The sequence below is a fragment of the Pseudorca crassidens genome, chromosome 16, assembly GCF_039906515.1.
Source record: "Pseudorca crassidens isolate mPseCra1 chromosome 16, mPseCra1.hap1, whole genome shotgun sequence".
Taxonomy (NCBI): Eukaryota; Metazoa; Chordata; class Mammalia; order Artiodactyla; family Delphinidae; genus Pseudorca; species Pseudorca crassidens.
Window position 1 is genome coordinate 76,899,570 of NC_090311.1, and position 22,990 is coordinate 76,922,559.

The 22,990-nt window shown below is 38.1% G+C and overlaps 1 protein-coding gene across 1 annotated transcript in view; it reads right to left on the reverse strand.

The window, feature by feature from the left end:
- The window catches only part of RYR2 (ryanodine receptor 2), a 721,598-nt gene that overhangs the window by 242,506 nt on the left and 456,102 nt on the right, over positions 1-22,990 (reverse strand). The window contains exons 29-31 of the mRNA XM_067710999.1: positions 16,835-17,009; positions 2,588-2,796; positions 1,609-1,961 (exon numbers count right to left, since the gene is read on the reverse strand). Of these exons, the coding sequence (XP_067567100.1) occupies positions 1,609-1,961; positions 2,588-2,796; positions 16,835-17,009 (737 nt within the window). The remainder of the gene's footprint in view (positions 1-1,608; positions 1,962-2,587; positions 2,797-16,834; positions 17,010-22,990) is intronic.

The window sequence follows — 22,990 nt, forward strand, 5'->3', positions numbered from 1 at the left end:
CATATGAAAAGATGCTCAACATCACTAATCATCAGGGAAATGGAAATCAAAACTACAATGTGATATCATTTCACACCCATTAGGATGGCTACTATCAAATAACCAGAAAGTAACAAGGGTTGACAAGGACTTGGAGAAATTGGAACCCTCGTGCAGTGCTGATGGGATTGTAAAATGGTACAACTGCTACGGAATACAATATAAATTTTTTTCCTCAAAAATTTAAATATAGGGCTTCCCTGGTGGCGCAGTGGTTAAGAACCCACCTGCCAATGCAGGGGACGTGGGTTTGAGCCCTGGTCCGGGAAGATCCCACATGCCGTGGAGCAACTAAGTCCGTGCACCACAACTACTGAGTCTGCGCCCTAGAGCCCCCGAGTCACAACTACTGAAGCCTGTGTGCCTAGAGCCTGTGCTCCGCAACAAGAGAAGCCACCGCAATGAGAAGTCTGCGCACCGAACCAAAGAGTGGCCCCTGCTCACCACAACTAGAGAAAAGCTCACACGCAGCAACGAAGACCCGATGCAGCCAAAAAAACAAATAAATAAAATAAATAAATTTATTTTTTAAAAAAATTTAAATACTGAAGTACCAGGCATCCCAGTTCTGGGTATATATCCAAAAGAACTGAAAGTAGGGTTGTGAAAAGATATTTGCACACCCAAGTTCTTAACAGCATGATTCACAATAGCCAAGAGGTGGAATCACCCTAAATGTCCATCATTGGATGAATGGATAAACAAAATGTGGTGTATATACACACACACTGGAATATCATTCAGCCTTAAAAAGGAAGGGAATTCTGACATATGTCACAACACATATGAACTCTGAGGACATTAAGCTACATGAGATAAGTCAGTCACAAAAAGACAAATCCTGTACGATTTCGTTTATATGAGGTATCTAAAGCAGTCAAATTCATAGAAACAAAGAGTAAAATGGCGATGACCAGGGGCTGGGGGAGGTTGGAAAAGGCACGTTATTTCATGGGTGTGGAGTTTCAGAGTTTTGCAAACTAAAAAAGTCCCGAGATCTGTTTCACAACAATGTGAATATACTTAGCACTACTGAACTGTATACTTAAAAATGTTTAAGATGCTAACTTTTATTTTTACCACAAAAAAAAAATTCATAGGGCTTCCCTGGTGGCGCAGTGGTTGAGAGTCCGCCTGCCGATGCAGGGGACACGGGTTCGTGCCCTGGTCCGGGAAGATCCCACATGCCGCGGAGCGGCTGGGCCCGTGAGCCACGGCCTCTGAGCCTGCGCGTCTGGAGCCTGTGCTCCGCAACGGGAGAGGCCAGAGCAGTGAGAGGCCCGCGTACCGCAAAAAAAAAAAAAAAAAAAAAAAAAAAATCATAGAAAAAGTAACTCTTGAGATAGATTGTTAGTGGTAACAAATTAGCTGGCCAACAGGCTGCTTTTTCTTCTGTAGAATCCTTGGTACATAAAGAAGGAGGAAGAGGAAGAAAAAATTGACTTTGGAAATCCCTTACCCACTATTACCCTCTCCAGTGATCCCCTAACATAATAACTACATATTTAAAATCATTTAAAAATTTAAATTAAAAAAAATTTTTTAAATCATTTTGCATGTATCAATGACCTTTGTTTCAGACGAGAGGGCTTTTCCTGAGCATAATCTTTGTGGTTGTTAAACTCTGGTTTTGTAACTTCTTTGTCTTTGTCCACTCGATCTGGCACCAGATGGCCATGAGCTGTCTTCATGAGAACCTCAAAGTCCGAATCCACATCATAATCCTCCAAATCATTCTTGGGCCCAAAGAGACCGGCACCAGGGATCCCTCCAGTCGCAGTCTTGGAGAAGACCTCCGCGCACTCGATGGGCATGCTCAGACGATAAAACATGAGATCCGTGCTGCTGTTCTGAGAGCCAAAGGACTTCTGAGTGACCTTTAAACACGGGGAACTGTCGATGGTGCCGTCAATTCTGGTCACCTAACAAATGAAGACGTGATTGTTCAAATGCTCATCACCGTCCGTTTCCTGATTCTAAAACCCTAACGTGCATCACACCTTTACAACCCAAAACATGGCCCGCCCATGGCATAATTTTATAAATGAGATCATTAAATAGAGGGACTGCTGTGTTACAGACATACTCACAGTTCTGTTTCTAACTCAGAAGATGATTTGGGAAATTCATGTTAAAACTGTATATATTCAGATGGAGCCTGACATTGCCTCCATAAAAAAAGAATTATATACAGTTGACCCTTGGACACCGCAGGTGTGAACTGCTTGGATCCACTTATATGTGGGTATGTTTCAATAGTAAATACTATAGCACCACATAATCTGCGGCTGGCTGCATCCGTGGATACAGAGGGCCGACTATAAATTATATGCAGATTAACCCCGAAGTTGTTCGAGGATTAACTGTAGGTAATCAGTCTAATCAGCCTCTCATAAGTACCTAAAATCAGAGGGTAATCCTGTCCTTAGATTCCCCTACAGTGGAACACATCAGAGCCATCATTTTAAGTAAATGACAGTAACTGTCCAAGTAGGAACACCCGCTCCTGGTTTTTGGCAATGGTCTGATTTTCAAAGGAAAAGCAAACCTCAATATGTTCATGGTTTGATGGAACTTGGAGAAACTGAGGAAGCCTCTTGCTTAGCCACATGGTAATATCCCTGTTCGTGTTAACGGCAAATGGTTCATAGCCCTCTTGTAAGCCACAGATGGTGAAATATTTCAAGGTGCTGACATCCTTTCCAAAGTTCATCCTGCCCACTTGAGCCACTCCAAGGCTACATACAGGTATGAATCCTGGGAAGAAAAAAAATACATCAAAATCTTCAGTATCATTCGTATAAGATCCTTTTAGCATGGAATCACCAAAAGTATTGCTCTAAAACTCTTAGCTTTGTGAGAACCGTTGCCCTGAGGTGAAAACAATAGTGGAGTAAAGAGACCACGGACACTAACTATTAAATGTGAGTATCAGAAGACCAGTATTTGCTCTTGGCATCGTAATTCCTTAAATGTGGGCCCGAGCTAAGTCCCTTCTTCCACCCTGGACTTCTGTAAAATGAGGTGACTACTAAGCGGCCCCGAGTCCTCTGGAAATCCTGGGGACCACAACCCCCTCCCCACAGCCTCCCAGCCCCGAAGTGCAGGTGACTCTCTTGCAGAGGGAAAATGAGAAAGAAAGTTAAGTGCCAAAGCGCATCGCCAAAGAGCCTGAAATGTGCAAACATCAAACACAGCTGAGCTTTACATGTAACTCAAAGAAGAAACAAAAAAAGGATTGGAGGCCACATTTTTAAAGGTGTTCATTCACTTATAGCTGCTTTTGATCTTTGAAGAGAATTTTGCCTCTTTTTTTCCCCCTAGGGTACCCTAGATCTAAGCATAGAAAATATACATATAAATAAGAATTTGGAAGTAGCTGCTAAAATCCTACTGAAACTCCTCCATCTGTCCCTTTCCCTTCAATGTCACTGTTGGTATAGATTAAGCAGGGTAATGCAAAATTAACATAAATAGCTAAATAAGAAATCAAAAAGTTAAAAGTTAACAAGAAACTAAAGCAACAGCAATGAGCAATGAAGAAAAAAACAAAATATTTCAATGTGTGGCAGGGATGGTTAATCTTTCCACTACTAAATAAAAAGGGGAAACTACATTAATTATGTTAATTTTCTGAGTTCTTTGGAATCAACTGTCTGGCAAGGGGATGAGATGATACTTTTCAGTGGAGGGGGCATTTACGTACTCTTCATATCTTTTTGTAATATTTTACATGAAAGTTCAAGTAGTCAGCACAATAAACAAGGTCAGTATTGGGATGCAGACTACAAATTAGAGGATCTAACTTGCAGATCAAAAAAGCAGGGGATCCTCAGAATGAGCTGACAGATTTCTACCATTATGATGTCCATTTCTTTCCTTGTTGAAATTAGTGGCAGTGAAAGCAATGTATAACTCTCAAGACAGCACAAGACAATAGAAATTACATCTGATAATTCATAATGATTTCATCCAGTTTGTATCATCAATATATATTTAAATAAACGGTTGAATCATAGCATTACCAACCGGGAAGCAAGAACACATCCAGCTGGGTTCAAGGAAGTGTGAATGATGAGTTTCTAGCTAAAACTAAAAAAGCCACAGCTGTGTCTGCAGCTGTGCCAGCTCTTGATGCAGTAGTCAAGGAAAGTTGTCTTAAATACGTGCTCCCAAAGGAATCAAAGAAAAGGACTGGATAAATGCAATAGATCTGAGACAGCTTGAACTACATTTGCACAAACGGGAAAACCTAACATTCATTTGACATAAACTAGGGGATACCGAGGCAGAAACATCTCTGCTGATGCTACATGTTTTTCTTTCTAACCACTTTATATGTAGTTGGAGTTCCTACACTAAAAGTGAAGTTACTGGATACCTTAAAATATCTGTAGAGTAGATCTTTGGGTGTTTGTTATATTAATATCTGAACTTTTCTGTATGTCTGATATATTTTCATCTAAAAAATCAAGTATTTAGTGTTGTGCGCAAAGATTTGTGTCTAAACTGTTCACTATGGCTATGTACACAATCATAGAATACTGTTTGGACAATAAATATGTGTTTTTCTTTTCCTGGAGATGGTATACTACTTAGCTTTTGAAAATCTGGTTTTCAAAAGATCGTTAATATATAGGAAAATATTCACAGTAGGTATTATTTCGAGAAAGAAAGATGGAACATATGGCTTATTTTTAAAGATGCAAAAACACCAGAAGGGGTTTTTTTAAATCAAAAAAGTTTCAGAATGGTGGGATTTTTAATGCTTTTTCCCTCTTTTTATGTCTCTCAATTTAATAATTTTTTTCAATGAATATGTATTTTATGATGACAACAAACGACAGCCTTCGTAAAAATAAAATATTCATTTAAGGAAATGGGATATACCTACATCTTTCTCGTATAGAAAGGTGGAAGAATGATGTGGATATAAAATGGTCCAAACAACATGTTCTTCAAGTTGCTGAAGTTCAAGTTCTCATTGCTAGTCTCGAGTGTGCAGTGAGCTTGGTACCAGAAATCTTGCTAATAAAATTACACTAGTACAGGAGTGCTGAAAAGTGATTTAGCAGTATGCATTAAGACACTTTTACCTATTCATTTCTTTATCCAACAGATGTTTATTGAGCAGCTACTGTGTGCCAGAAACAAGGAATACTAGGTCACTAACACAGACCCAGCTAAATGTTCTCATAGTCTAATACGGTGGGGAGACAAGTGAAGAAGTAATAAAATAACCTACTGACCCATCTAAAAAGAGGGAGTGCTAAGAGCTGAGGAAGAGTAGAGAGATGAAGTCGGGAAGATTTTGCAGAAGAGTCACCATCTAAGTAGAGGGCAGACAGGCAGTCCTGGGAAATGACTAAGAACAGGGACTTTGGAATCCAAGAGACCTGGATTCAAGTTTCAGCTCCACCACTTCTTGGCAAGTTACTTAAATTCCCTAAGCTTTAATCCTTTCTTCTGTAATATCTACCCACGAGGGTTATGGTTTTAAAAACAAGATCCTGTATGTATAGTGCTTAATATATACGCTCACTAAACTCAATTTTAAATGGGAAAAAAAAAGGTAAAGGAAACTAATAGGTGTAGTAAGAGAATGGTTAATTATGATACATACACAAGATTAAATAGGTGTAGTCATTAAAAATCATGTTCAGGGCTCACCAAAATAAAACTATACAGGGAGGTAAAACATGGCAACATTTAAAAACTGGCGATTCCAGGTGAAGCGTACACGGGTGTACACTGCACTATTCTTGCACTTTTCTAAAAGGCTGACATTTCTCAAAATATGATATTGGTAAAACTACCACAAGTTATGCTTAAAATACTTTTATGCCTTAGGACAACATATTATATATAATATTAAGTTTAAAAAAGGTGGCAAAAAATTATTTTTACATCTCAAACCTTTAAATGGGAGAAAAACACATTAAAAGTCAAATTTCTCTCTGGGTAGTGGGAACATAATTTTTAACCATTTTCTTATACTCCTTTGTATTTTCCAAATGCTCAAAAAGAATATATTAATTTTATGAAAGACAAATAGATACACTTTTTCATTAGCTTATAGCAGTAGATGGTTTTTTCACTGCTTTAAGCGTTTTGGTCTCCTTTAAAGGAATTTATCTGTGAAAGTACATCCATAAGTAGAAATTATGCTTTTTTCTCTTTGTAATTTAAATGAAGTAGAACTTAATAAAAATTAAATTGTATTCTGACTTCAGAAGATGCAGTTTTAATAGCTGTTATGATAATAAAACAACAGATATTTCTAACAACTACATTTTTAAAATTAGCATATCACAGCAGGAACAACTACATGGCAATGGTATCAAAGCAGATAGAGAGTGGAGGAAAAACTCCAGGTACTTTTCAGTGGCCACATGGGAAAGGGCCAGGCCTCAGTCACTTCCATTTGGCCAATGCCCTGCAAATAAATGTGCTGACAACAGATGAAATGCTTAACACACAAGGCTCCCTAACAGCAGCTAATTCCCTGAGTGTTCATCTCAGTGACCCTTAACGACCATTCATTGAGACAGGAATCATTATTGTCTTTTTCCAGTGATTTAAGTCCAATCTTGGCTTAAATCACAGCTAAGTGGCCAGAAAATAAACCCAGGTCTGCCAGATCTCAAGCTCCGTGCTTTAATTCAGGCCTGCAATCACCAAAGAGTAGAGATTTTAGGTTTCCTGGACCATATGGTCTCGGTGAAAACTACTCAAGCCTGTGTTACAGCGCAAAAGCAGCCACAGATAGTATGTAAACAAAGGAGCATGGCAGTGTTCCAATAAAACTTTACTCACAAAAACTGGTGGCAGGCTGGATGTGGCCCTCAGACCTTAGTTTGCCAACCCCTGCTCTAAGTTTTCAATATTCAAACATTGTGTATCAGGTCCCTCCATTTGGCAAATATCTAAAGAACACCGACCAGGTACCAACCGCTACTCTAGGCACTGGAAATACAGCTGTGAACAGAACAAAAAGGAGTCCCTACCTTTCCGGAGCTTATCTTTATGTACAGAAGGCAGATAAAGAATAAATAAATAGTTACCAATATACATAACACAATGTCAGGAAATCATAAATGCTATCAGGACTGACGGAATGTTTTGCCATGAATACACAAGACAAGTTGATAAATGACCTCACTCTTAATCATTTCCTACAGCAAAACATGATAACTGAGGTTCAATTCTTTATTAGCTTGAGGTATGCTGAACGCAAAAGTATTCCAACCCAATGAAACAGACTTCCACAAATTCACACACACACCCCGGCACAGGTGAAATGTTGGTCCTACCTTCCTGTCCTTTGTGTTCTCGATCTTCTATTCCAAATGCCTTAACTGACACCCTGCAAATAACAAAGTCTGATGTATCTAAGGGAAGTTTTCTTCCTGGCAGTGGGTCTTAAATTAGGACACAGGAGTCCAATTGGTTACTTGGGCCTGTGCCAGACCCGCCCTAGCTATTTGTAAATCTGTTAAAACAGCAGCTACAGCTTATGGTTAAACTGCTTCCTCCAACAAAAGACAGATGGCTACAGCAAATTTTAACTTTCTCTGTTGAGAAGACTCTTCGCTCCTGGGCAGAGAGGGGTGTGCTGGGAGCATGCAAGTCCAGCAAAAAGAACTGGCAGTCACAGGATGTGGCGCTGAGAGGCCGGCGTGAAAAGAAGATAAGGCAGATCACAAGCATACCAGCTTTTCCTAAGAATATACGATTTCAGATTTCAAATTTTCTAAAATACAGCTAGGAATCAACATTTATAAGCCAAACCAAATGGCCCAGAGCAGACAAAAATGGCCGATATTATACTAACATGTAAATTTGAGTAATTTGATCAGAAGGAAGGGTAACATTTACTGGTGGCGTACTAGGTGCCAGATAATATATAAGCACTTTCCCATTCATTATTATTATTATGCTTTTTTTTTTTAATTTGGCCACATTGTGCGGCATGCAGGATCTTAGTTCCCCCATCAGGGATTGAACCCATGCCCCTTGTGGCGGAAGCACGGAGTCTTGACCACTGGACTGCCAGAGAAGACCTCCCACTTATTATTAAATATTAACCCCACTTTTCAAGATGAGGAAACAACTAAGATGTTAAATCATCTTGTCGAAGGTCCTACAGCTAGTTAAATGGGATGCTAAAAGTTGAATCAAGAATGCAGAGAAGGAGGGAAAAACAAAAACAAAACACACTTGCCTTAGATTTCTGGGCTCTTTAGACTTGCAAGGGGCATGAAAAGACCATTTCCAATTAGTGTTTTTTATTTTAAGGATATGAAAACAGAGGGGCTGGCCATCTGCCCAAGATCATATGGGAAGAATGATTTTCAGAATACGGTCTAGAACCCAGGACTTCAGACATGATATTTGTTGCTTCTGTTTCATGTTGGCTTCGAAAATGAATTAAGGAATTATGCTAAGTGAGGTCTTAGAGAACTTTCCATGATGGAAATGCATGTTTAGTGCATGGACTCTGTAACATCAATGCTGGCACAATAGGGACATTCCCAAACTTTCTTCCTGGCTCTTGGTTTATTTCAGATAAGCAAAGCAGTAGAACTTTTATGTTTGACCTTGAATATCATTTTAAAGCCATCACATTCTCTCCATCAGTCCAAATCCAGAAAAAAGAACGCTTAATATACACAGGGTTCTGACATCCTTTATTCTGATTCCTTAATCTTTTCAGTATAATTTAAACATTAAATCTTGCTGTTTGGCTCTATAGCATTCATAAGTAATAAGCCATTGGTGTTGTAAATAAGCCATTGGTGTTGTACATCTGTATTACCCCTAGTACCTGAAACGTTCATTCACTATACGCAAAACTGCCAATTTGCGGATAGGCTAGTATATACACAAATTACCTCATTAACCGCCTACAAACTTTATTCATTCTCAAAATGGTCTGTAAGGTACAAATTTCCTCTGTTCATCAATGTATAAAATTTAACTGGCAATTAACGGATCAGTTTAGGCTAAGCAGTTTGAATTTCACTGAATTCCCCAATCATTTCCCAATGAATTTCCCCAAACAACATGTTGTTTAGATTACACACACATAAGCTCAAAAGCTATATATTAAATAACAATAATCTGAAATTTAACACTAAATATGAAAAATCTCCTCACTGCTTGAAGTATTCCATGAATGTAGTACATATTTAAGTTTCATTCCTGCAAATACCCAGAGCGTTTCTAGGACAGCTTCCCTTTCTGATTCCAGAGAAAACTATGAGACTGATTATGCTGGTTTCCATCATCTTCCTACTCTTTAGAATTTGTCTACCGCTTTGTAACTGTCTTTATCTTCACTCAAAATATGTAGTGTCCCAACCCAATTCCCTGACTGTTTGAATTGCTCCACTGCAGTGAGTCATAATCCTAACTTCTTCCTTCCTTCAACAATAGTTTATTTTTAATTAGGGCGATTCCCAATAACGTTACTTTCCCGGGTCTGATACAAACCTGGGTCCCGGGTCTGATACAAACCTGGGTCCCAGGTCTGTACCAACAGCAAGTTGTACAGAATGTCACTAGTGACAGAAGGGACAGCTGTTATATGATGGAGCCAGGAAGGTAGGTATTTGGGACAGTACAGACCCCACCTGATTTCACACCGTGTTGACAGCTACTCTTCTGGATGAGCCATACACGTCTGCCAAATAGTGCATATTTCAACTGAGGGTAAAAAGAATATTGTATTGTAAGTCGAGACTGACGGTTCTATATTCTGGTTTTTTCTTTCTTTTTTTAAAGGCAGCAAAATAAAATCAATAATGGAAAGTTATCCCTCTCTTTTTCCTTAGAGGTCTTTTCTGCCTAAAGCTATGCAGCTATTTCAATTACAAAAATATTCTTCTGGTTTTCTGCCAAGGAAAGGAAGTCCATGCAGTCTCAGCACCAGGAATTCAGTTTTGCTCACTGTCCTTTCAAGTGGCAGATACAGAATCAAAAGCATCCTTTCTGGATTTGATCATAATCATTACGGGTGTAGAACCCGAGGGCCCTGAGATCATCTTTACTTGCAGAAGAGCTGACAAGCTTGAAAAACCTCCAGTGTAATGAGACATTTACACAACGCAAGATACATCCCAGAGCCTACTCTGTAAAACACAGGTAACCTCCAGACAAAATAACTATTCTTTCACCATCTGGCAAGATGTTAAATGACTCTCTGCCTTGCTTTAAATAAAGGATATGATTAGTTCTTCAACTTACTGGTAACACTAAGCTCTTACATAAGAGTAAATTGAAAATGGTTCTAGGTGAGTATGGGGTATAAGCGCAGAGGGGTCGTGTATTAGTTTCCTCGGGTTGCCATAGCAAAATACCACAGACATTTTCTTTATTCATTCATCTATCCACAGACACTTAGGTTGTTTCCATATCTTGGCTATTGTGAGTAATCCTGCAATGAACATGGGAGTGCAGAGCTCTCCTTGAGATCCTAATTTCTATTCCTTCAGATCTATAGTCAGAAGTGGTTTTGCTGGAGCATATGGTAGTTACAGTTTTAATTTTTTGAGGAACCTCCCTACTGGTTTCCACAGTGGCTGCACCAAGTTACATTCCCACCAACAGTGCACCAGCGTTCCCTTTTCTCCACACCCTCACCAACATTTGTTACCTTCAGGTTTTTTTGACTAGAAATGTTCTTACAGGTGTGAGATGATATCTCGTGTTTCTGACTTGCCCTTCCCCGGTGATTAGTGATGGAGAGCACTTTACATATCTGTTCAGTTTCTTTGACCATTTTTAAAATGGGTTGTTTGTTTTTTGTTTGTTTGGTTTTGGTTTTGGTTTGTGCTACAGAGTTGCAGGGGTTCCTTATATATTTTGGATTACCCTTTATGAGATATATGATTTGCAAATATTTTCTCCCATGCCATAGGTTGCCTTTTCGTTGTGTTCATGGTTTCCTTTGTTGTGCAGAAAGGTTTTAGTTTAATTCCACGTGTCCATTTTTCCTTCCGTTGACTTTTCTTGTGGTTGAAAAAATCACTGCCAAGGTCATCGTCAAATAGCTTCTCCCCTATATTTTCTCCTTCGGGTTTTACAGTTTCAAGTCTAATGTTTAAGTTTTTAATCCATTTTGAGTTGATTTTTGTGTATAGTCCAAAATCATGTTGTGCACAGTCACAAAAACATTTTCTGTGTGGTTCAAAATTAGATAAGGGTCCAATTTCATTCTTTGCATATGAATATCCTATTATCCCAATGCCAGTTATGAAAGAGATGACACTATCCTCACTATGCATTTTTGTTATGCTTGTCAAAGATCAGTATATATGATAAATTTCATAGTGAAGCTTACCTCTCAATAAAGTTCAGTGATTGTCTCTGTAAAAGTATTGTACACCTTCTGTTAAAGTGATAACTAGTGATTACTGAAAACACCTGACGTGACTGTAAATGGTATCTTCTATTTAATTTAGTTTTCTAGGTTTTCTGTTAGTATAGAAATGCTACCTTGCTAAATGCTCCAGTTATTCCTAGTAATGTCTGTAGGTTCTATAGGGTTTTCTCTGCAAGTGATTAAATTATCTGCAAATAATTATAGATTGCTTTTCCTCTTATTCCAATTCTTAACATTTCCAATTTCTTTTTCTTGTCTATTACGAGTTTGAAAATCAATTTAGGACTAGAGCCTTTGTAGCACAAGAATAAACTAAAGTACTCAAAGAGTTTATAAATGCTCTATATTTAAATTCCTCTCACATCTACCTGTCTTTATATCTGTGCCATGCTTGATTTAGGATTTTTACCACCTTCATCATTTCTTCTTATTGCTACAGAGAACGTCAGCTTAGACATAAATATATTGGCTAGTAAAGCAATCAAAAGAACAATGTGGTAAAATATACAAAAATATATTTATTCTCTACTAGCCCTGTTCTTGTCCCCCACCTAACATGGTAAGAATCATCTCCACTGGGCTCCCAAGGAAGTATATCAAGGCATGCTCCATATAAAAATTATCATTTAAAAAAAAGCTTTAGTCTCAAATTTGATATGGAATAATCTCTGGCTTTGATAAGATGAACTAGACTCTGGATGAATGAGAAGAACCCCTTTCAGGTTCTTGCTATAGGGCATCATATCTCAATTGGCTAACAGGTCTCTGTGGGTAAAAGTTAGAGTATCTTCTATGTTACGGGCAACTTGATTTGTGATAAAATTAACTCCTGATTAGTTAACTGTGTATGGACTGGGGGAATACATCTAAAGATTCCTGATGAAGAGAAATGCTTGAGGTAGACCAGTTCGCAAGCATTAATTCCTCTTCTCTACCTTTCTGAGTAGACAGGCACTAAGGATACCCTTTGATAGTTTTGCTAGTCTGCAGATTCAGTTGAAACTAAAAATGTATTGGTCAATTTATTTGTTTTCCATTGCTGTTGAACAAACTACCACAAACTTATCAGTTTAAAATAATGCCCATTTATTATCTCCTAGTTCTATAGGTCAGAAGTCCAGGTATGGCATGACTGGGGTTCTCTGCTTAGCGGAGAATGAAATCAAGGTACTGGCTGGACTGTGTTCTCACCTGAGGCTCGGAATCCTCTTTGCAGCTCCTTGGTTGTTAAATGAATTCAGTTCTTTGTGGTTGTAGGACCGAGGTCTCCTTTTTCTCGCCAGCTATCAACCAGGGGCTGTTCTCAGATTTCCACCATGTGGCCCTCTCACACCACAACAGTTTGTTCCTTCCAGTCCAGGAGAAGATTTTATCTCACACTTTGGATCTCTGGGACTTCAAGAAGGAACCAATCTCTTTTAAGAGCTTCACCTGATTAGGTCAGGCCCATATGGTTAATCTCCACTTGATTAACTCAAAGTCAACTGGTTAGTAACCTAATCATGAGAGCTATACCCCATCATACTCAGATTCTGCCCACACTCAAGAAGAGAGGGTTATACATGTCATGTCCACCAGGGATCAGGACTCCTAGAGGTTGCAGTCTTAAAATTCTGCCTACAACAGAGGGTACTGCCAGCTCTTTCCTTGGGCTCTCCCCGTTCTCGATCCTGAATGTTTGTCAGTACAATGGTAGGAAGAGATGAGGAAAAATTCACAGAAAACCTTACCAGGGACGGCATCTGCACTTGTCAGCACTATTCCTTTGTTGACATTACAGCCAGAGGACTCTTTGAAAAATGAAGATTCAATTAATTTGTTTGTTTTACTTAGAGATATTCTGAAGAGATTTTTTTTAAAAAATCAAACAGAAGGGAGAATCCTAAAAGAGAACCTGCCACATCGACGAAATAGCTTTTAAAGTCTGAGAACTCCACTCCAGCACTACACAATGCTCTTGACCTCGACCATGTAAGTTCTGGTCCTTTGAGGGGAGATGAGAGGCTAGCAGAGCTTGTTCTCCTACCAGAGACCAGTGTACCTCCGCAATTTTCTCTTTGTCCAGTTCACATATGAGCTTTAAGGTCAAGTCTGTGGTCACTGAGGGAAAGTGCAGTCCCTATACGGGAAAGAGATCTGTAGCTTTTTAGAAGAGCCCTGCCTGCATCTTTATGGAATAACCAGATCCTCGCCGGAACTAACTGTACGGCTGTATCTCGACCTGGATTTAACTGGATGACCCCATCAGTCTTTCAAAGATTTCTGTGCTTTTCCTTTTGATGTTATCTAGAAACAACTTATACTGGTCAAGACATCATTTCAGTTGTGTGAGCTGTACAAAAGGCAGAGACATCAAAATATGTTTAGCCATGTTGTCTACCAAGCTGATCAGATAGGATCTGCAGAGTGTGCGTGCATGCATATGTATATATTTTATATAGAGAAAATTTTCTATCCGTCTTACCACACAGTTCTTTCGATTGCTTTACTTATGACTGAGCTACCTCTGCAGCAACAAAAGGAAATTATGAAGATGTTAAAAAAATACCAAATCAAGCATGGCACAGACATAAAGACAAGCTAGGTGTAAGAACAATTTGAAAATAGAGCACTTATGAAACCTCTTTAGTACTTCAGCAACAACAGTATATTCCTAAATGAATGGTTTCTCGAACATGCTCCTTTGAGTCATAGATATCCCCAGGGCTCACTTTCAGTGGTGGTGGGTGAGTTAGGGAGCTCAACTCAGGGCCTCACACTGTAGTTTTACCCAGAGCAGTTCCACTGTATTTTTTAAGAAGCTATGTAAAGTTAATAGGGAGGAACAGGAAAAATTCCACTCCCAAAAAGCGTTTGGAAGTCACAGGCATGGATAAACTCTGTAGTCCTTCTTATGGCAGAAAATGTGGAATTATGATTAACCCCTAAAAAATTAATAGTTAATGGTCATGGCTAAATAAAATTTATCATCTGCCTCAGAGACCAAAAGGATACATCCCAACACATCCAACAATAATCCAACTGATGGACCATAAAATTTTCAGACAGTTCATCAGAATGCTGTATTAACTCGATAACTGAGTTATCAGGATAAGTTTCAAGTCATTTTAAAAATTTTCAAAATTACGTGACGTGTAAAGTCAAAAAACAAAGTTGTTTGTATGACTGCGCCACTCAGACTCACCTCAGAGCCTAGTTAGCTCATCGCTACAATGGTAACTGGTCTCTGTGACAGGGCTGTAGCACGAACATTATGTGCTTAAATAGTATGAACGGGCATTCTGCATTGTTTATAATTCTAACATCATTCTGTGAATCTACGTCATATAAATCAAACAAGTAAAACTCACATAGGCATTTCAAGAATTTAACTTCATGAGAAGAAACGTATCACATGCAAGCATTTTAAAATAACAACCAATTAAAAAAAAATCTCAGGTCATATCCATAGTAGTGGACAGTATAGACAGATAACAGAAAAAAGTCCTTCTCCCACCTTCCCTGTGATATGCTGACACTGCTAAAAGCAATACTACAGGAGGGGAGATAGGTGATGGAAGGTTAGAGGGCCAGTTTTGAAACCGAGCAGGACCCTTGGGGCTCCTGGGGCCAAAAGCCTTTCTGTGTCTTCCGTTTCTTGTTTGTAGGGAACAGACTCCAGCCTCCACAACCTTCCTTGAGTTCCAAAGGGCAGATTTGAACAGTTGCTAATCAGGGAAGGGAGGGGATGCAGAAACAAGGGAGGAACAGCCCAGTAACAATAGTGCAGCCCTGAGGCAGGGTCCTGGCTCTGCCTCAAGGGATACATATAACAATATCTTTAAACTCTTTATAGAACTAAACCCTCAACAAATGGAAGATGTCAGCATTCTTCATTCCAGATTAAAGGAACCAGAGAAGCTCTTCAAGAAGACCACCTCAGGTCAGATTAAAGGAACCACAGAAAATCATCAGATTACCTCAGACCAGATTAAAGGACTGCAGGCCCTGCACACACCCTAATCTTATCAGCAACCCCGTCCTTGAACCAATGCTATAAAACTCCTCACCAAATCCCCCCGGGTTGGGGCACACAGTTTTCGAGGGCAGGAGCCCACTGTGTCCCCCTTTGCCTGGCAAAGCACTAAAGCTATTCTTTTCTACTTCACCCCAAAACTCTGCTCTGAGATTTGATTTGGCACCGGTACACAGAGGCTGCGTTCTCAGCATCAGTTTCACCCGCCACCCAGCGATACAGGTACGCAAAACAGAAATTAAGTTATAAAAATGCAAAATTCCTATTATTTTCACAAACCTGTGTTTGAGAAATGATGGTCATACCTGCTCAAAAGCTTGTTGAATGAATAACTATAGAACTTAATGCAAATAATGAGCTGGCTAACTTTTTGAAGATTGGCAACAAGTTTACAGAGTATTAAAAGTATTTATTGGGGTATATCTTAAAATCCAAGACTATATATATTCAAGTAATAGGATATATTCAAAGCCATTTTGAAAAGAACTGTTTGCTCATTTTGAAATGAGATATTTATAAAATATTTTGTTAGATATTATCTTGTTTATATGCTCTAGATTACCACTTTCAGTGATGATGTAAATGTTCTCTATCTCTGCTGTCAAATAGGGCACCATTAGCCATAGGACCCTACTGAGCACTTGAAATGTAGCAAGTGCCACTAAGAAACTCAATTTTTTAATCTATTTCACTTAAATTAATGTAAATTCAAGTAACCCCACGTGGCCAGTCTACTGGGAGTACAGCTCTAAAGAACACCTACCTTCTCATTTGCTTCATAAAGGGCTTTTGTCCTTTTCTTAAAACCCTGTTCAAGGTCATCTCAGAGCCCCACAGGCAGAGGTATTTTTTCCCTGCATTGTGCTTCCATAGAACTTTCTGCATTTCTTTATTTTAGAACTTATTCACTGAATAGAAATTATACAAGTGAGAACTTCCCCTGGTATTCTATCATCTGCCTAAAGATAGGACAGCTTTGTCATCTCAGCATCCAGCAGAAGTCCTGATACTTGGTAGGTTCTCATTACATTTTTTTTTTTGAAATGAATGAACACATAGAAGCCATAAGCAGTTGATTAAACAGGGAAGTTCTAAACGAATATTTAATATTTGTGGAAAACCGTCCTTTTGCCTGCCATTTCTTTTCTTATTCACACTCATAAAAGCCATTTCTGCCTTATGGGAATCCTAGCTAAGTAGCAGAGAGAGAGAGTTTCTGCTAAAGTAATTTCAAGGGTATTGAACCAAATAAGCCACATGGCAACCCTGTGATCTACAGCTGCAACTCATCTGCTGGCTTACCCTCAAACCAAGATGGCTGGTCAGGAGGCATCAGAACAAAGAGCTTTACTGTGCCCGAAACCTGAAAACGACACGAGATGCAGTACACTTACCATCACCAACATCAAAGTCCTTGAAAGCCAATTCTGAACCCGAATCATCCAGAAGGATTTCGCCGTTCAGTGTGAACATCATGGTATGTTCTGTCATGTCAACCATACACCCCACAACATCGCCTGCTTGCCAAGAGCGCCCATAGTGCTCACTGCCCTGGTGCCACCGCTGGGCCTAGGGACAGAAGAGTCATTGTCACAGAGAAAGCCAGCAGAACAGCACCCACCCACCCCTAATCGGCTCACACAGTAGCCTTTGTATTAACGCAGCGGGAGGAAGGAGTATAGTCAGCACATCTGTCTACAGAAATGCACAAAGCAATGTGGAGGTGCCCGGGGATGCTGAACCCCTGATACTAACATTGTATGTTATTGAATGTTGAGAAAAACCCAAATGCTATTTCATGATTTCCAGAGTCTAATATTTAAAAAATCGAACCCCACATCTTTTCTATTAAAAGAAAAACTGTCTCTTTAGAAATTTATTTTTCTCACTACAATGAATGCTTCCCAGGATATGGGTTGCTTTTGTCTACTCCCCCAAATACAGAGAAGTATGAGCAGAGACTCAACTGGGAACTGATCAGAGAAAATGACATTCTAGTTTTCATCTATTTCAAAATAAAATCCCATTCCTTGGACGCAAAGGCACTCGCACTTCAGCAAAATAGAAATCTAGAAGCATTTCAGTACATACTAAAATCCAAAAAGGTTCAAATCAAATAAATATATTCTCAAGATATTTACTGAAATAGTAAGCCAAAAATTGAATATATATGTCAACACTGCCTTATATAATACACATGAAATCTCATAAATACCTGTGAAACATAGGATAAATGTCACTTTTTAATCTATAAGTATGTTCCACTGATTTACAGATACAAAATTAGTTATATTAAATATTGTGTCAGATAAATCTTTAAATTTTTCCCTAAAGTATCACCTTCACTGTGAACTGACATATAACGGGATGTAGTCACCAATGCAAAGCAATGATTTGATTCTTCTAAAGCATAACACATTGTACTTTTTTAAAATTTTAACTAAATTAGGTATCAAAAGGTGTTAAATTTTTCCATCTGAAATAAAAAACAGGATTCAAGAATTGTAATATTTCAGAACACAGTGGGTCAGTTGGCCTAGAAGCCTCAACACTGATTTATAGCCTAGAAATGCTTTCCCACACACACACCTGGGCACCCAGGCATCAAATCTCTTCATGATTGCTTATTTATTCTAATTTTCTTTTTTTTAACTAGAAAATACTTTTTTCCTTCAAAAGGAATACAAATTCACTGAAGAAAATTAGGAAATAAAAATAGGATAAAAAAATAAAATGTCAATAATTTCATCCCCCCAAAAAGACTATTATTATTCTATTATGGCTGTGTCATATATACATATACTTTATTTTTTTATTATTTTTAAAGTTTTTGTCTTGATATTCCTACTAATGTGTTTCTTTTTTATAATTTTTGAATTTGATTTTATTTATTTTTATATACAGGTTCTTATTAGTCATCCATTTTATACATATTAGTGTATATATGTCAATCCCAATCTCCCAATTCAACACACCACCACCACCTCCCGCTATGTACCCGCCTTGGTGTCCATACGTTTGTTCCCTACATCTGTGTCTCTATTTCTGCCCTGAAAACGGGTTCATCTGTACCATTTTTCTAGGTCCACATATATGCGTTAATATACGATATTTGTTTTTCTCTTTCTGACTTACTTCACTCTGTATGACAGTCTCTAAATCCACCCACGTCTCTACAAATGACCCAATTTCTTTCCTTTCTATGGCTGAGTAATATTCCATTGTATATATGTGCCACATCTTCTTTATCCATTCATCTGTCGATGGGCATTTAGGTTGCTTCCATGACCTGGCTATTGTAAACAGTGCTGCAATGAACATTGGGGTGCATGTGTCATTTGGAATGATGGTTTTCTCTGGGTATATGCCCAGTAGTGGGATTGCTGGATCATATGGTAATAATTAGTTTTTTAAGGAACCTCCATACTGTTCTTCATAGTGGCTGTATCAATTCACATTCCCACCAACACTGCAAGAGGGTTCCCTTTTCTCCACACCCTCTCCAGCATTTGTTGTTTGTACATTTTCTGATGATGCCCATTCTAACTGGTGTGAGGTGATACCTCATTGTAGTTTTGATTTGCATTTCTCTAATAATGAGTGATGTTGAGCAGCTTTTCATGTGCTTCTTGGCCATCTGTATGTCTTCTTTGGAGAAATGTCTATTTAGGTCTTCTGTCTAGTTTTTGTTGGGTTGTTTTTTTAATATTGAGCTGCATGAGCTGTTTATATATTTTGGAAATTAATCCTTTGTTCACTGATTTGTTTGCAAATATTTTCTCCCATTCTGAGGGTTGTCTTTTCGTCTTGTTTACGGTTTCCTTTGCTGTGCAAAAGCTTTGACGTTTCATTAGGTCCCATTTGTTTATTTTTGTTTTTATTTCCATTACTGTAGGAGGTGGATCAAAAAAGATCTTGCTGTGATTTACATCAAAGACTTTTCTTCTACGCTTTCCTCTAAGAGTTTTATAGTGTCCGGTCTTACATTTAGGTCTCTAATCCATTCTGAGTTTATTTTTGTGTATGGTGTTAGGAAGTGTTCTAATTTCATTCTTTTATATGTAGCCATCTGGTTTTCCCAGCACCACCTACTGAAGAGACTGTCTTTTCTCCATTGTATATCCTTGCCTCCTTTGTCATAGATTAGTGGACCATAGGTGCAAGGGTTTACCTCTGGGCTTTCTAACCTGTTCCATTGATCTATATTTCTGTTTTTGTGCCAGTACCATATTGTCTTGATTACTGTAGCTTTATAGTATAGTCTGAAGTCAGAGAGTCTGATTCCTCCAGCTCCATTTTTTCCCCTCAAGACTGCTTTGGCTATTTGGGGTCTTTTGTGTCTCCAAAGAAATTTTTAAATTTTTTGTTCTAGTTCTGTAAAAAATGCCATTGGTAATTTGATAGGGATTGCATTGAATCTGTAGATTGCTTTGGGTAGTATAGTCATTTTCACAATATTGATTCTTCCAATCCAAGAACATGGTATATCTCTCCATCTGATGGTATCATCTTTAATTTCTTTCATCAGTGTCTTATAGTTTTCTGCATACAGGTTTTTGTTTCCCTAGGTAGGTTTATTCCTAGGTATTTTATTCTTTTTGTTGCAGTGGTAAATGGTAATGTTTCCTTAATTTCTCTTTCAGATTTTTCATCATTAGTGTATAGGAATGCAAGAGATTTCTGTGCATTAATTTTGTATCCTGCAACTTTCCCAAATTCATTGATTAGCTTTAGTAGATTTCTGGTGGAATCTTTAGGATTCTCTATGTATAATATCATGTCATCTGCAAACAGTGACAGTTTTACTTCTTCTTTTCCAATTTGTATTCCTTTTATTTCTTTTTCTTCTCTGATTGCCGTGGCTAGGACTTGCAAAACTCTGTTGACTAATAGTGGCCAGACTGGACATCCTCATCTTGTTCCTGATCTTAGTGGAATTGCTTTCAGTTTTTCACCATTGAGAATGATGTTTGCTGTGGGTTTGTCATATATGGCCTTTACTATGTTGAGGTAGGTTCCCTCTATGCCCACTTTCTGGAGAGTTTTTATCATGAATTGGTGTTGAATTTTGTCAAAAGCTTTTTCTGCATCTCTTGAGATGATCATATGGGTTTTATTCTTCAGTTTGTTAATATGGTGTATCACATTAATTGATTTGCATATATTGAAGAATCCTTGCATCCCTGGGATAAATCTCACTTGCTCAAGGTGTATGATCCTTTTAGTGTGCTGTTGGATTCTGTTCGCTAGAATTTTGTTGAGGAATTTTGCATCTATATTCATCAGTGATATTGGTCTGTAATTTCTTTTTCTGTAGTATCTTTGTCTGGTTTTGGTATCAGGGTGGTTAGCTCACAAAATGAGTTTGGGAGTATTCCTTCCTCTGCGATTTTTTGGAAGAGTTTGAGAAGGACAGGTGTTAGCTCTTTCCTAAATGTCTGATAGAATTCGCCTGTGAAGCCATCTGGTTCTGAGCTTGTTTGTTTCTTGGAAGATTTTAAATCACAGTTTCAACTTCAGTACTTGTGATTGGTCTCTTCATACTTTCTATTTCTTCCTGGTTCAGTCTTGGAAGGTTATACATTTCTAAGAATCTGTCCATTTCTTCCAGGTTGTCTATTTTATTGGCATAGAGTTTGCTTGTAGTAGTCTCTTAGGATGCTTTGAATTTCTGCGGTGTATGTTGTAACTTCTTTCTCATTTCTAATTTTATTGATTTGAGTCCTCTCCCTCTTTTTCTTGATGAGTCTGGATAATGGTTTATCAATATTGTTTATCTTCTCAAAGAACCAGCTTTTAGTTTTATTGATCTTTGCTATTGTTTTCTTTGTTTCTATTTCATTTATTTCTGCTCTGATCTTTATGATTTCTTTCCTTCTACTAACTTGGCATTTTGTTTGTCCTTCTTTCTCTAGTTCCTTTAGGTTAAGGTTAGATTGTTTATTTGAAATTTTTCTTGTTTCTTGAGGTAGGCTTATATTGCTATAAACTTCCTTCTTAGAACTGCTTTTGCTGCATCCCATAGGTTTTGGATCATTGTTTTTTCACTGTAATTTGTCTCTAGGTATTTTCTGATTTCCTCTTTAATTTCTTCAGTGATCTCTTGGATATTTAGTAACATATTATTTAGCCTCCATGTACTTTGTGTTTTTTACGTTTTTTTCTCCTGTAATTCATTTCTAATCTCATATCATTGTGGTCAGAAAAGATGCTTAATATGATTTCAATTTTCTTAAATTTACTGTGGCTTGATTTGTGACCCAAGATGTGATCTAACCTAGAGAATGTTCCGTGTGCACTAGAGAGGAAAGTGTAATCTGCTGTTTTTGAATGGAATGGCCTATAAATATCAATTAAGTCTATCTGGTCTATTGTGTCAATAAAGCTTGTGTTTCCTTATTAATTTTCTGTTTGTAAGATCTGTCCATTGGTGTAAGTGAGGTGTTAAAGTCCCCCACTATTATTGTGTGACTGTTGATTTCCTCTTTTATAGCTGTTAGCAGTTGCCTTATGTATTGAGGTGCTCCTATGTTGTGTGCATATATATTTAAAATTGTTATATAGTCTTGGATCGATCCCTTGATTATTATGTAGTGTCCTTCTTTGTCTCTTGTAACATTCTTTATCTTAAAGTCTATTTTATCCGATATGAGTATTGCTACTCCAGCTTTCTTTTGATTTCCATTTGCATGGAATATCTTTTTCCATACCCTCCCTTTCAGTTTGTATGTGTCCCTAGGTCTGAAGTTGGTCTCTTGTAGACAGCATATATATGGGTCCTGTTTTTGTATCAATTCACTGAGCCTGTGTCTTTTGGTTAGAGAACTTAATCCATTCATGTTTAAGGTAATTATCAATATGTATGTTCCTATTACCATCTTCTTAATTGTTATGGGTTTGTTTTTGTAGGTCCTTTTCTTCTCTTGTGTTTCCCACTTAGAGAAGTTCCTTTAGCATTTGTTGTAGAGCTGGTTTAGTGGTGCTGAATTCTCTTAGCTTTTGCTTGTCTGTAAAGCTTTTGATTTCTCCATCGAATATGAATGAGATCCTTTCTGGGTAGAGTAATCTTGGTTGTAGGCTTTTCCATTCCATCACTTTAAATGTATCATGCCACTCCCTTCTGGCTTGTAGAGTTTCTGCTGAGGAATCAGCTGTTAACCTTATGGGAGTTCCCTTGTATGTTATTTGTCGTTTTTCCCTTGTTTCCTTCAATAATTTTTCTTTGTCTTTAATTTTTGTCAATTTGATTACTATGTGTCTTGGCATGTTTCTCCTTGGGTTTATCCTGTATGGGACTCTCTGTGCTTCCTGGACTTGGGTGGCTATTTCCTCTTCCATGTTAGGGAAGTTTTTGACTATAATCTCATCAAATATTTGTCTTTTTCTCTGTCTCTTCTCCTTCTGGGACCCCTATAATGCAAATGTTGTTGCGTTTAATGTTGTCCCAAAGGTCTCTTAGGCTGTCTTCATTTCTTTTCATTCTTTTTTCTTTATTCTGTTCCATGGCAGTGAATTCCACCATTCTGTCTTCCAGGTTGCTTATCCGTTCT